The following is a 16,019-nucleotide window of genomic DNA, read 5'->3' as shown; positions in this document are numbered from 1 at the left end:
TTAGTCTAAGTGCCAGCTGACTTCACATTCACCACCTTGAAATGAATACTTTTTTTTCAAAGCACAAAATTGAAAAAAAAAAAACAATGTACTTCTGTTTCCAGGCCAACACAACAAACCTGCATAGGGCCATCTCTGGATGCATTCAAGCTTTATGAGGGTTTTGGGTCATCTAATTGTTCTTATAATGCACTGCTCTAAGCTGTTCTAGACCCATACAAAAAGCAACTGTATAAATTGTTTTCTTGACCAGTGACATGGGCATTATATTCTGTAGGATCTGAGGAATAACTTTCCAGTTTTACAATTCCATATAACTATTTCAAGAAACCATGAAATGCATGTTTGCACAAGGGTGTCAACAACTTGAAACAAAACATTTCTTAAGAGTTTTAAAGTTAAAATATTTTTAGCAAACCAACACATTTAAAGGAATGTTGATACAGCTGACAGTAATAATCATCATGGGAGCTGAGAAGTGCATAAGATGTTGGAGAAAGCTCATTGCTTATTGTATATTATTATGGTTTTCAAGGTGACAAAGTAACCATGCCATATTAGGAGAATAACTGGAAAAACATTGTTTTGATTGACTGCCAGAATGAAAATATAATTTGAAATTAAACCCTGCCAGGATGTTGGCTAGTATATTGAAAAACATTTTATCTTTAAACGGTAATCAGTTCAAATTTTCATTCATTATAAAGTCAGATGTATCTAAAACAAAGCTGTTTCAATTGATGTCTGCAATGTCTCTGGTTCTTGTGGTGATGGTTTAATTCTGAGCATCAGTGCATGTATATTTACGTACTTCATAAACAAAATCTATTCCAGCACTTTTTCACTCTTCCAAATCCTTCAACCATTGTTTTTCTGGAATACCCAGACATTCCATGATTTTTGGCACACATACTTGCTTCAGTTCCTAACCTTAAATGCCAGATTGGGTTTCAAGGAATGTGGTTGATTTCATTCTAATTGCCTGGTGTTTCTAATGCCTGTCTTACAGTGGTTGCATAGTCAATGAAGGCTTAGGAATGATCCAGTTGTATACTGATAAATTGCAGTCAAGCTAGCCAATACTATGCCACTGTGTTGTTCAGATATGCAAGAAAAATTACAGACAGCAGCTGATGGATCTGGATAGCTCTACTCCTGGCAGGTCAATGAAAGCTTTTGCACTCCTTGGAGACCTGTGATATTTTTCTAATCATTTGCAGATGCTTACATAACGTTTTGCTCACATCTCCAAACCCAAAGTCCCAAAGTTAAATCAGACGCCTAACTGTAATATGGACTTGAAGGCACTTCTTTGTTTATTTTTGAAGAGTTTTTTAAAAACTGCCTTTCATTTAAGTCTAATCTGTACCTCCTATGTATCTGTATCTGTGGATTTTTCAAAATGTGGTACACGTATGTGCTTGTGTGTATTACACATAAAAAGCATCTTCAGATTTCAATTTCAATTCAGTGATAATGCTGTGCTTGTGTTTGCAAGAAAGGCTTGACTTGTGAGATTTCTACACCATGGCCATCGAAATGCTGTGTCTTATCTAGTGCCAAATTTGTTTGGTAACTTGAGCCAGTGCAGCTTATTGAAAACTAGTCAGTTTATGAGACAGCAAGATTTGAGACAACATGAAATCTGTAGTTTGGGATTTTTGTAACGGCTAAACAAAGTTTGAAGGCATTTACAAGCACTACTATGAAACAAAGAAAACAGATGAAAATGTAAATCAAGTCAGGTTTGAATGCTTACCAAGAAAGTGTATCCTGTTTTAAGATTACGATGGTCTTTAAAGATGTAGTATTTACCTTTTTCAGTGTCTCATTTCATTTGACACTCAACAGAAATATGTTATTAACATTATCCGTGTCATTCGGGCCAGAAGCTTTGCCATTATTAATGGCACCTTTTTTTTCTGTACCTGGGAGTGAATCAGATTGCATCAGTTGATGTACTGTTTAAAAAAAAAAACAGGATTTTGTTTTTAGAAAATCCAGCAGGATGATGTGAGCTTTGACAGTCTTTTTTAATCAGACCTTTTGGGAAAGGTTTTACATGATTGCTTTGCATGCTGTGGTATGATTGTTTTTGAGTTTGCCTGATGGCAGTCGTTGCTTTGCAATTCTTCCTGAACACCTCTGGAGAGGGAAGACACATGATTAATGGGGCTCTGCTTGACTTGTTCATGCTCTATCTGAATACAGAATCACTAACCCATTTCCTGTCAACAGTAGTTGACTCTTTATTGCTATAACACGTTTTGACAAACTGGAGATAGAAGATTACAACACACAGACTTCCTGTTTTGCTCTGAACTTTCATCGTACTTCTCTTTATGAATAATCTGTCAATTTAACACAATTTTTGTGATTTCTGCTTGATAACAAACTCCTTATACAGCAAAACAGTTCTTCTTAATTATGTTAAAGATTAGCAGGATTCCAGTATTTCAAATTTTATATCTCCACTTGGTGCTTCTACTGTGTAGATAAGCTTGTCTTTATTCTTCAAATTCTGAAGGACTTTAAACTATGCTCATCGAAACACGTATTTCTATTGTTGAGGAAATCTTACATATTAGTTGCAGTTTTTTTTAGGCTGTACTCATGTTGTATTCTGCCATTTTAGGTTATGTTGTCATAGCTCATGATTTTTCAGTCTGTAGGTACAACAGGTGTGTTATGTTTGAGCTCACATAAAATTCTAGAGACAGTGGACCCTGGCAAATCAGCCCAACATTATTAAAAGAAAGTACAGCCCCTTACAATTCTATGGTTGTATATATTGTATTTTACACAACTTTTACTTTATTATTTATTAAACAAAAACATCAGTCAGCATTTACTTGCCTCAAGTATAAAAGTATTCAGTTCAGTAATGCCTGGAACCCCATTTAGCAGCAATATCTTGAAGTTAACACTTCTATCAGAATTTATCAGTATCTCACTGTCAAAATTTGCTTCCGTTATTTGTCCCATATGGTTAGATACATCTACTGTTAGAATTTGGCGAGGACAAGTTGAAGGTTTTAACATGTAAAACCATAGAATCTTAAGAGAGTATGTTTTGTAGCATTTGATTCCTTGACATTCAACATCTCCTTCACACTGTGGTTTACAGATGGTATCTTCTTCAATGTGAAGGCTAGGCATTCAAATAAATGTTTGCAATGGAAATGAAGATTGCCACTCTTTTACTACACAGACATGATTAATCATTAATTTGGTTTTCTCACAGACACTTCTTAATATCCGAGAAATAAATTATATTAAGGCACTGTCAAAAACACACATTTAATGAACATAGAAGTATGGTGGTCTGCAGATTTTATTTTTCATTTTGGTCTGTTTTCACAGAGAATTAAATATCTTGCTATGGACTGATGACACTCTTGTAGAGCTTTATGTAGTCTGCTTAGAATTATTAATTTTCAAGAGGAGACATTACTAAGGAACGTTTTTCTATCTGGAGTGGCAGAATCAATAGAGAAACAGCACAAGAAGGAACTGCTTTTAGAAATCTTTGGAGACAGATTGCAGTGAAATAAGTCAGGAATTCAAAAAGATCTGGTTAAAATATTCCTCACTGGCTCCACTCACATTTGTCCCATACTCCATACACTCTTGCTCTGGAAGTCACCAACATTTATTTTACCTGTGTTGTACTTGATTTATTCATGAGTCAGTTGCTTAGGGATCCAGAGTTTGCCCTTGAATTTTATGCAAATGTGGTAGTTTTCCTGAGGGGAGTGAAAATTGTTTTTTTTGCCGTTTTTTATCCGTACACCACCTCTGTTAGTTGGCAGAAAGTTACCTTACTATAGTAAGCCTTAACCAGCTGAAACAGACATTTATGTTTTACCAAAGTACCATAATGCCACAACAAACAGTGTGCTACAGTCAAATCCAATTGGCAAAAAGTTGAATAAGAAGAGCAAACCAAAATTTTAAAAGCTGTGTATTTCCAGTGCCTCAGTAAATCTACAATTGTAATAGGAGGTTTTATCCCATGTCTCAAATTCCTAATTCCTCAAATTACACTGCTGTATAAATGTTAAATAATGGGGATGTACAAACAGCAGACTTTCCACTTTATTAGTCTGTATGATTTGATTGTAAGTAATTCATTGACAACTCGATCAGTTTACATTAGTTTTCTTTGCAGATGCCCTAATACAAGGTAAAATACAGGGATTACCAAGTTATGTAGGTACATAAGGCAACAGCATGTGTTATAACAAGCAAGCACAATAAAATTTCAATAACCTTTAATTGTCACTTACGTTTGCTTAAAGATCTGAATTGAAAGGCATTTAACATCAGCCCCAAAATATGCCATTATATTTGAAATACATTGCCTTTAGTTCTGGTCTGTGTTTTCAGCCATACAATTTCCAGGTGTTTGTTCAGTGTTTTGAGTATCAGTTTTGAATGTGGCACACCTGGAAGTAGGCTAGAAGACCTCAATCTTGAAACATTTTTCCATTTTTAAAAAATGTATTATAGTTCATTATGGGATAAAATGTAAAATCATAATACTGAAAAGGGAGCATTTTTCCACATAAGCCCTTCTTCCTAGGACCTCACTTTCTATTACATACAGTATTTTACCCTGGAATTTCTGTACCATCTATTTCACTAACTGGCAACATGTTAAGTACCACTGAAATTGCATTGTCACACACTCATTTAACAGCAGGGGATAAGCCATGCCCTTGACATGTTATTTGCACAAGTTTTAAGTCTGTTTAACTCTAATGTCCTTGACCAATACTGTGATTGTAAGACATTCATGTATACTTTACATGTTTTGTTAGACTGTGATGTAGGTTAACTAGGCTGTATATGTTAACACTATAGATGTTTTTTTTCTTATTTGCAGGAAAACACCAAATGCTTACACAGTGCAAAATGTGCTGGAAAATGTAAATATTTAAGTTTACATTACCATTACAGTTACATGGGACCCTTACCACATTACATAAACAGACGCTAAAGTGGTAGAGTATCCGTCATTCCTCTGTGCCTGTAGTGGCTGTAAAATCCCCACAAACGTTGTTTGGAGATAGCATTTCCCCACAGCACATACCACTGCTGCTCCCTGGCCTCTCCTCATGTCAGGGTGGGGATTTTTTTTCTCTTTGTTTTCCTGCTCTTAACGCAGGATGACGTTTTGTTTTTTTTTCCTTTCAGTGCTTCCTTACAGGGGCGTGTTTCTGTGTGCGGCTGTATAGTGAGGCCAGGTGATGAACCCCCCCTCCTCCCTCTTCACCTGTGACTGCACCGCAATGATTTCCCAACCTCACTCATGTAGTGTAACTGAAATGTAGCTAGTCAGTTCAAGGCGGGGAGCTCATGCGCAGATATAGTTTTAGTTTGCGTTAATCTTTTCTTCAACCCCCTTCCTCTCTCTGGAATATAAATCCTCAAGTCTAATGAACAAAAGCAAGGAGAAGGCTTGGGGGCTTGTTCTGAAGCCAGACATGGTTGAGATAGTTGGTGTCAGAAGTGTTTGGGAGGATAGGAACATCATGAATGGTATAAACAAACGGATTTCTAGGTGGTTTGGTGAGTACAAGTTCTCATTTCAGTTTTGATTAACAAAATATATATGGTAAAGTAAGCAATGAATTCTGACAGCCTTCTGTTTATTGCTTATTTGCTGGGTAGCTGTGCCAGTTGTAAAAGGATACTTGGCTAGCTGTCATTGGTGATTCATAGCAATTTTAGGCCAATCTCAAAAAACGCAGACTGATTCTGAGAACATAAAGACTCTCCTGTCTTTACTCAGCGTTCTGTCATGTAGAAACCTGAGTATGTTGAGTATTTTGCAAACTATAAGGTGACAAACTGTGACTCATGGTGTGAGCAGGGGATGATATAATTAAACAGTATCAAAATTTCTATGTGCTTGTCTCCGTGTTGTTGAGTTTTTTGTATTTTTTTTTCTTTCTTTGTTACGCATTTAGGTAGAAATTATTTGTACACCAAATATTGCATTTCGGACTGTCTCACCTTCTCCACTATGTATCATTTTTTAAAGAAAAAGATAGATTTGTAGATGTGTAAAATTACTGTAGAATAATGTAATTGTTTTAGTTTGTGAAAAGGTGCCATGGAAATCATGCTTATTTCTGAGGTTTGAATGAGTAAACAAATTTGGTTTAGTCTGTTGTACTGCATGTTCCAAAAACCTTGTGGATACAGTATGATGGGCATTTGTCAAACATAACTGCATTGAATCATTTTCTTTTGTGTGAATTGTTAATTTATGTACATCTGCTAGAGTAAATGTTTATATATTCGAGTAAATGGATTATGGCCTAGAAGACTGTATCATGTATCACTTAAATTATACTTGAGTGTTTCAGTAAGTAGGAAATGTGTTCCCTCTACAATGAGGCAGCATTAAAATCCTGCTTTCAGAAATCAACAGACTGATTTGTATTTGATGTCAATGTACGATGTAGTCCAGTGCTAAACAGATTGTGATAAACTAGATTTGACTAAAGAGTTGAGTGGAATTTCATTGTCATCTGTATCCTTGGAAAATGAGTGACTCTTTAGATTCATGAAACATACAGTATGATACTCAGGGTCACCAGAAAGGATATCCTAAAACCAGAAGATCTGAAAAATAATCATTCATCAGGAAGGAAGGCACAAACAGTAAAAAAAAAAGTGAAAAGTCAGTTTCACTTTACCAGATGGACACTCTCTCTTACACATTTTCATGCTGGGATTTTCTTTCTGGAAAAAAAAAAGATCTGATGCCAGGTTTAATTTTGTATTAGATTATGCCCATCAGTAGCCTTCTTTCTGCATGTGTTCTGCAGTTGGCTCTAAGTCCACGATAGGCTGTGAGTGTAGATCACACTCATGCTGGGGGTAAAAGTCCAGCAAAGCACTTCCGGGACTGGCTGGATTTGAGTGACCGTTGTAGTTTGAAATTGTTTTCTTTTAAAGGAAAGGCATGCCTCTCAGTGTTTGGCTAACTAGAATAGCTGCTTTGGAGTTAGGTATTGTTTTAAAACAAAAAACATTTCCTTTTGCATTATGGACTTAATCATGGCCAGAAGGGAAGGTTTCTCTAGGAACTTTCCTGCTAAAAGCAAAACAAAAACATTATTTTCCAACAGTTATTGGTTAGTTTATGAAGGTGGATGTAGGATAAAAGCATAGTGCAATACTATTTTGCGGCATCTACTTTTTTTATGATCCAGAATATTACCTTAAAACTTCTACAAGAATTTTCACATGGTATATCCAGGTCTTTTAATTTTTTTAAATGAATACAAAGCCATACTACAACTTTTGGACACCTAATCACGATATTTATTCCTAGAATTTCATCGCTTACGACCATTGTATAATTACACATTTGCGTCTCAAATAATTGCATAAGGTTTTCATCTACAGCCAAACAATAGTCTGTTTTTTCAAACAATTTTAGTACAGGCATGATAGTTGTCACCATGTATAACTACCTGTGGATTTCCTTTTGTTTTGTTTTTTATCAGGTGGCTTAACAGGCTCTCTTCTATACAAATTTGTTGTCAAACCTACCCAGGTCTGGTTTGTAGGTATGTCTACTGTATATTGTTTTATTCCCTTTCCTAATCAAAAATCACATTTGAAAGGTAAATTGTATCAAATCTCAGCATTTTGAAGTGATTTGTGACAAGTGACAATCAAAATACCCATTCAATCCTAATTTAAGAATGGTGTGTGGCATACTGTACTTCCTGGTCTGATAATCAAAACTTAATCAATATGGATGATATGGATGATTCTGTTTTCTTTAAACAGAATAGCTCATATTACTCTTCCATCAGACTTAAAATTACAAAATGTTTTTACAGTTGATAGAAAACATATGCTTAGGACAGTGACACACAGCTGGAAAAATCCATTGAAACTGAAGACTGCCATTATAATTGCACACATGAAATGTTATCTTTATATATGAGACACCATGGAGATGTGGGATGAAATCTTTTTACTCTAGGACGATGGTCTGTAGACCATTCTTGGACAGCAGCTACAGTATACAGCAAGATTTATAGGTAGAAATTAACCAATCAGTGTTTAAAGGTCTGGAACTAATTATACCTGTGATGAATTTAACAGGTGATTTTTTTTTAAATTTAAGCAATTTGGAGAACAAGTGGGATAGAAACCGAAAGGCCCCTTCAGGTCTCACAGTCCAGTGTTCCCTAAATTGAACGAATTACCTTCTTTCTTGATCAATCAAGTGCTACAAGTGTTCCTGAACTTGAGGAAACTGCAGATTCAGAATTACACTTATAAGAATAATTCCATTGGAGCTCTTTAGGGAATGTTTTCCCCTTTTCCCTTGTATGGCATTGTACTTGCTTAAATCGTGTGTCAGGTGAATGTCTTTACCATGTTTTTATAAAAATCTAGAAGACTTTGTAGCAAAGAAATTCAATAGTGTCCTTGTTTTTTCCTTTTCAGTGTATTTAAAGCCAGATTATTCTCTAATAACTGAGGGCATCCCATTTAAACAGCCAACTTCCTTCCTTTGTCCTTTTCTTTCATCTCAGACAGCAGCTGTCAGCTTAATTTGTTCTTAATTTTGCACCTAGAACCTTTTTCTTTCAGATATAGTTCCTTTACAGTAAAAAAAAATTACTATAAATAAACTTGGTATATTCCTGTTGCTTATTATCCATATAGATCTCTGACCCTAGTTAACTTGTAGTGGAACGTCTAATAGTGGCACTTTGCCATACACAGTAGTCTGTAGACTTTTGTTTTTATTTTGCTGTCCTTGAGGCTGTAATAAATATTCCAGTAGTTTTTTTTGCTTAACCAGTCTTTAAAATGATTCACTTCTTAATGTGAAATTTGTCAGATGTTTTGCAGACTGAACATTTAAAACAGTTCTTTTGAATTATATTGTTACAGACTGACACATCAGTCTCAAAACTGTAAATCCCTGCAGTTGCAACTTGTTAGTGGGTGAAAGGTGTGACGTGAACTGTCTCCACTGTATTTGTTATGGACCTGTTCAGGTTTGGTTTTGACCTTAAAGTTGTCTTGAAGTCACGTGACTGTAGTTACCTGTGAAAACCTCTTTGTACCACAGAGCCATGTGCAAACATTTTTTTGGAAAGTCATTTTTCTTCTTTTCAGAAATAATCTACCTTTTCAAGCAGAATCTCTTGGGTTCATATCTGTACACAATGTGTGTTACTGATGGAATGATTTGTAAGTGTTGTGAATTGTATTACACATAAGGTGTGACTTGGCTTGTATTTACTGTACATCAATCACTGCAGATCAAAACATGTTAGTCTCATCTAAATAAATCATTTCTATTTCACTTATTGCTTCACAGTTTTAAAAGTAATTAAATTGACAAATAAACCATATGTGATATTTGAGTTTAAAAAGAGATCTTTTGGATTTCTTTGGCTGCACTGCTGTATTTCAAAATGTCACCACACACTAAAATTAAATACTATATCTTAATATCAGTTACAATTTGTAAAAGTTTACCAACGTTATTTTATCTGTGACATTTTTTAAGCTGCCTAAATACTTCGATAACTTTCTGTTTTTTATTTATCTTTAAAATGGGATAATATCAATCACCTAAAGTAGTTCTCTTAATATACTTTATTTAACTCTTACTACTCTAGTAACAGTTGGTATTTTTGTCTGTTCTGAATGCAGTTCAAGAATAGTACTTCTCCCAGTTTCCTAAAGCTGGCCATAGTGGTAACGCTAGCAGTAACATGTTAAACCTGCTCCAGCCTGTATTTTTAAGCATGAGTCAAATGTGAAGAGTAAAGGTAGAACTCCATAAATATTACAAGAGCTAGATTCGTGTTTTATAGAATTACCAATCAGTTTTGGAAAGTACCTAACAGGGAGCATAAATTTGCAGCATATAATTGGTATAATTATGATTATGCTGATATTTTCTGTTGAATTAACTTAACTACAGCAGGCTGTCTTTTTAAGGCATTTGAGCAGCAGTTTTGTTTTCAGCACTTTGTCAAGAATTTTATAATATTTATGCTTTTGAACACACTCAACAGATCAGGTGTTCTTATCAGATATTAACTAGTGTATTATCATGTACCTGTCCCATGAAAGATATCACAATAGTGTAAGTGATGGCAAAAAAAGAACTGGACTTTGTAGGTTCTTATTCTTCTGGTTTTACATTAAAAGATTGAATTAAATCCATTGGTCAAGTTTTATACACTTCTTTTCTGGGATACTATTTAAGATTGAGTCTACTGTATGCCACTTCTTGTTTCCCTCTCATAATATTCACTGAGCTGCATCATCATGTAATTTGATTAGGTGCCCAAATGTGCCATTCACTGCAGGCCCAAAAACAAACTTAAACATTAAGCTTTGAGTCGTGAGTGAACAGTCTGACAGAAAAAAGGGTCTCAAGAAAAAGATGATGCTATAAGTCATCATCTTTGCACTGACAGATTGGAGAATGGAGTTAGCTTGGAATGTCAGTAATGATTTAGTTTCCTGGAGTCTAAAGAACTGTTTAGCTTTGACACATTGGTATGGGTGAAAGTAAGTGGTGATTGAGTTAAGGGGAAAAAATGTCCCTTGCATAGTTTTCCAGCTTATTTCAAATGTTTACTTGAAGGAATGTCTTTCAGGACAAGTCCTGTCCAAAGAAAAGTTTGCATCACCCATGATAAAAATACATTGACAGAGTTAACTAGGTAGTCTTGACATTGTTTTTTTGAGTTTCTGCATTCATTATAATTGTAAAGCATAAATATAGTTCTACATCTTTATCTGCCAGCAAGTCTTTCCACTGTTTTTCATAGGTTTATTTTGCGGGTTTAGCCTACCACTGAAACTTGCAGGACCACACAAGAGAGCGCAGGGCTTTCCCATGGATGTTGTGTATTGTAATTAATAAACACAAAGTTTCATTTAAGAAAATTGTGGTTCTACATAGGAAGGAAGATGGTTTTCATATGTGAAATGAAATAGTTCTTCTATGCAGTCATATTTTCACAAAACAGTTTTTAGTTAGACATGATCAAAATGAGCACTTAATTTGTCTTTCAACCACTCATAACAAGGTTGTGCTTCAGGCCTTCCAGACACTTTCTGATATATGGTATTAATAACCAACTTGAACAAAACATATACAACCAAATTTACTTTTCTTTATTAATGTATTAAATACGGAGCCAATTCTGTGCCTTGTGATTACATTAACACGTGAAAGACAGATTAAAGCCTTTTTTGTGATGTCTCCTGGTTCCAGTTAAAAATTAACTTTGATCATAAGATGATGAAGCACCGTTATATTATTTGTATTGGATTGCTAGAGCAACCTTTAACATTACTGATACTGCAACCTTTAACATTACATTACTTTGCATCTGCATTAAGCCAAGAATTTACTACTGGGAAAGCCTGAATTTATTTAATAAAAATCAGAAGAAGATATGATTTTATAAACCAAAATGCTAGTTTTGTAATGTTTCTTAGGATACTAGTCAGTTGTTTCAATTTTATAGAAAAATAAATCTATGAATTGTCCTTTTTATGTACAATTCCTTTTCAGGTTTGTTTTTATAGTATTCCCCCATTGTTCTTGTATCAATATATGAAACTCTTTTTTTGTACTAATCAAAATATTAGATGAAAATAGCAATTAGGATTTTGTCTTACTTTGTAGTTCACACGAATAATTCTTCAATTAAAGATAAAAGCTCTAGCTGAATTCTTCAGCTGAGATTTGTAGTATTAAATAATCACAAAATTCTGTGAATTTCCTTTTTTATTAATGGCTTCATTTGTAAAACATCAGTATTTTACAATCTACTGTTGAACATGAACTCAAAAACATTTCTGATGTTGCAGATGTCACAGCAGACCTCACAAACCCCCTGGGCTGCTTTGAATTTGACACACAGACTGAATCACATGATAGATGAGCAAAGGTTTTTAATTACCTCAAAAGCTGGAGTTCACTAGAGGTGTGTTTTGGGGAACACTAAGCACTGTTTCTAAAGTGAGAAAAACAGGCAGTACTGAATGTCATAATCTGTGATGAATGACAATGAATGTTAAAAACAGGTTCTCCACAAAAAAGAAATAGTTGTCTTTTAGAGACCAGTAACCCCATTCTCCAGCCTCATCCTGTCAATTGTACATATCTTGTGAAATTAACTGTCCCACTGCCTGTACACAGACTGCACAATCTCATATTCAGATTTTCTTTTGAGCCTTTACTCAAAAATATCTACAGTACATTACCTCCTTCTCTGGAGGAGAATACCAGAATATTTTGGATTATTCAAATTGTGATTTAAACAGGACTCTGCCTACGATGAGCATAAACTCTCTCCTTGTATTTTAAACTCTTTGTCATGTAATGTGAAACCAATTTATTGACACTCTTTAAAGTAATGGTTATGGCATTAATACCTGGCTTAAAATGTTTTGGAACAAATATATTTCCAAGCATCTGTTTTTGCTGTTTATTATTGTGTTAGTTTGTTTAATTTATAGATTGTTCTGTAGTAAACTTGTAGGTAAACTTGTACAGTAGGTAGGTAGAGTATCACACAATCCCCCCCTAAAACAGTTTTCATGTAGAATCTAAACTCTGTTTTTGTAGTCCGTTTCCTTTTAATAAATGTAAGGTATTATATAATATTTAGCCAGCTGTTCATCTGCATTCATGTTCCTTGCAGATATCAGCATTCCTGGCATTAGAGAGGACAGTTGTACACAGTATCATCTTTCAGCCTTCATTGATATACAGTATTAAAGGGAGTCTTTTAGAAAAGACATTGTGGAACCACATACGATATTATAATCCAAGTAGTCTTTATGTATTGAAAAATAGCAGGTGAAATACAAGAAGTAAACATTTTAAATAATTAAAAAAAACTGTTCTTTACATTAGGATCACAATGTACAGTAGATTAAACAAAGGTAGATTTGAGTCAGCTTTGTTTAGTTTAAATAATACCTTATACTAAATGACACGCTATGGAAAACATAATTTACAAGACACAACATCACGCAATCAAACATAAAAAGTTAAGTGGTTTAAGTTGATAATGAAGAGTCAGGCTTCTAGGTATCTTTTTTTTTTGTATAATTTGTAAATCAGGGAGGGTACAGTTCTAGGACCTAATATCGTGGCTCAGCTGAATCACAGTTTAGGCTCAAGGCTGTGGTTGTTGACCTCCAGGATGTTTCCAAAGCCCCTGGGAGTTTGCTATTCTACCACACTTTACATCCAGGCATCCAGAATGGATCATGACCACATAAAAACTAGGATGTTTAATCCAATGTCAAAAGATCAAACTTTATCATGATTCACAGCAATATTCAAATTATTTTAAAAGTATCTGATCCAAAAAAAGAAAGAACATGTTTACCTGATGTGACTTTTGAAGTTTTGCCTGTATTTTAATCCCACTAAGGAGATATTTTATCTGCCAAATTGTGAGGAAAACTTAAAGAATTCAAATCACACTGGGGTAGCACGACTGACTGACGACTGACGAGGACTAACCTCTCCAGATTATTCACTGAGTTTTGTTTTTTCAGTGCCATGTATTCTCTGTTCTTTCAGAATCTCCTCGGTTGTCCACGGCCTCCTCCATCAGCAGCAATGAGAGAATGTCTACAGCGACGATATCGGAGTGCTCTGCCTCGGTCAGCACCGATTTCTCGGACACAGACCGCCCAGTGAGTCTGGTGTCCACGCTGTCCTCAGGGTCCTCCAGAGACGGGCAGAGTCTATACGGGAGTACAGCTGCACTGACCGCTGCAGCTTCTGCCTCTGGTTCTACAGAACCCACACCTGCAGCTGATGATGACATCGACTTGGAATTGAGCCCCACGGGGATCACAAAGGAACAGCAGGCCGAAGGCATGTTTATAGAGAACACAGAAAAGGCGGACGTGGATTTATGGTCAAGTCGCTCTCACAACCACAACAACAACGCTGCCAACAAGGCCGGTGCTGAAAGTCCCCGCCAGGCTCCTCTCTCGCCCTTTGCTGCCAAAGCCATGGCACCCAATCCTAAGCTTACCTACGTGGACCGTGTTGTCATGGAGATCATTGAAACGGAGCGTATGTACGTTCGGGACCTGCGGAGCATTGTGGAGGTGAGAGCCTGGAAGGGTTTGATTGTGTAGAAGTCAGGGTCAACGCTGGGTTCTAACATCATGATCCTGTTGCAGGAAGTTTGAACAGTCCTCTGAGTACTGAAGAGTGACTGTTCCACAACAGTCTGATCTATTCCTGTGAGATCTGTTACCATAAATTAACATGGGATTCTTATTTTAAATGCCATATAGTATATAGTAGTCAAATCCTCAAATATAAAGAGACTATTTGCTGTTTTTAGAGGTTGTTGGACAAGTAGTGCGATTTCAGTTCTGAATATTTCAGTTGTTAATATAATAAAAGTGTGAATTTGAGATGACCATGTTTTGTATACTGCAGTGTAGAATTTCAAAACATGATCAGTTGCTGGCAGTGGGTAGAGGCTTGGTTAGGTAACTTGGAACAAAAATGGGAAATGCTGATATGGAAGACTTGAGACAAAAAGAACATGGTGATGTGATATTTTTTGGTGGAAACTTAGACCTTGGTTCTTTATGCAAGTCATGTAGACATGTCCCCATAATTCCAAACTGCCAGCAGTTACTGTATTTTCTCATGATATGTTGTTCTTGTAAAAGACTATAAACAGTTTCAACAAAACATAAAAATGAGATGACATTTTTTAGTTTTGCAACTTCGTAAACAACAAAAGTTGGATTAACTTTTCAAGTAAGATATTGTTAACATCAAGCTAAACATAAATGCCCAAAACCCAATGACAGGAGTGTGTAGTACCCACTTTGTGTTGTATGACAAAAATCCTAGACAGCTTTTAGATGCTCATATGCATCTCTCTCTTTCAGGGTGGAGATTTTTCCATTTCTGGGATATGTAATTGCAAGAATGATTCATGAATCTTATCATTCTTTTATACTTCACAGAACATGTAATTCAAAGCCCATTGTGGGAAAGGTAATGAGTGTCACTTGATGTATGTGAAGCACTAATGAACTGAAAATATTTAGTGACATACTCTGCAAGTAACAGCTTTTATCCCGCACATACTTTGTTTAATTAAGCATTTAATACTTTAAGCTTTATTTTTAATTAAAGCAATGTCTATCAAAGACTTTCAGGAATTTCTGCTTGCAGTGAAAAATCATTTCTTTCTCGTTTGAGTTTACATGATGGCAGTCACTTTATGACAAATATTGAGCTGTTTTAGACCAAAAATTACAATCTTTTGAGGATAAACAGTACAGTTAAAAGTACTGTGAATTGTTCAGTGTTGTGTCTTCATGCAGGAAGCATATTTCCAGATCTTAGAGCAAAATATAAAGTCTTTGAAAATTAAACTTTAAGCTTTGATAGATTCAGCTGACATATTGGAAACTGGCAAGCTATGTAGGTATGAATGACCTGTTCTCAAGATGTAAATGAGTGTAACTAAGTCTTTGTCATCCTTTTCTTCTAAAACCAGGTGTTTTATCTCATAAGTGCTTTTTGGCATATGTGTCTGTATATGATCAATCCAAGATTTATGGCTAATACAATAATGATAACAAGGTAGCTCAGTGGAACACAGCTGTCCAACAAAGCTGGTGTGGTTCTGCTTTTCAGAGCTGATACCAACTAGTTTCTAGAAAGACATCCATCCATGGCACTGTGGATTCTAATCCATTTAAATGTGAGATCAGATCAGAATAGGAGGGATAGAAGGTTTTTTGTGTGCATCTGTATTTAGGTTAGCACAACAGGTTACTTCTTTGAGTAAGTACGCATAGGATGCAACATGGGAAAGTATACTAAATACATGACTTATAACCTTCATGACAAAAACAAAAAGTTTTTATTTTAAAACAAGAATAAATTTGGAAATTGGAGCAAGGTCTATTAAACTCTTTAAGCATTGTTTTCC

General features: G+C 35.4%; 1 protein-coding gene across 5 annotated transcripts in view; it reads left to right on the top strand.

Moving 5' to 3' along the window:
* Window positions 1-16,019, top strand: part of LOC102690677 (pleckstrin homology domain-containing family G member 3) — a 105,628-nt gene that overhangs the window by 44,790 nt on the left and 44,819 nt on the right. For 2 of the 5 annotated variants that reach the window (XM_015350729.2, XM_015350727.2), the window contains exons 1-3: window positions 5,332-5,574; window positions 7,527-7,589; window positions 13,622-14,160. In XM_015350729.2, the coding sequence (XP_015206215.2) occupies window positions 5,442-5,574; window positions 7,527-7,589; window positions 13,622-14,160 (735 nt within the window). In that variant the 5' untranslated portion in view covers window positions 5,332-5,441. Of the gene's footprint in view, window positions 1-5,331; window positions 5,575-7,526; window positions 7,590-13,621; window positions 14,161-16,019 lie in introns of those variants that run through there. The other 3 variants (XM_015350730.2, XM_015350732.2, XM_015350728.2) reach the window with 2 other exon arrangements.

The sequence above is a fragment of the Lepisosteus oculatus genome, chromosome 8 (genome assembly GCF_040954835.1).
Source record: "Lepisosteus oculatus isolate fLepOcu1 chromosome 8, fLepOcu1.hap2, whole genome shotgun sequence".
Classification (NCBI taxonomy): Eukaryota; Metazoa; Chordata; class Actinopteri; order Semionotiformes; family Lepisosteidae; genus Lepisosteus; species Lepisosteus oculatus.
The sequence above is the reverse complement of the archived record's forward strand: the minus strand, read 5'-3'. Positions and strand labels throughout refer to the sequence as shown.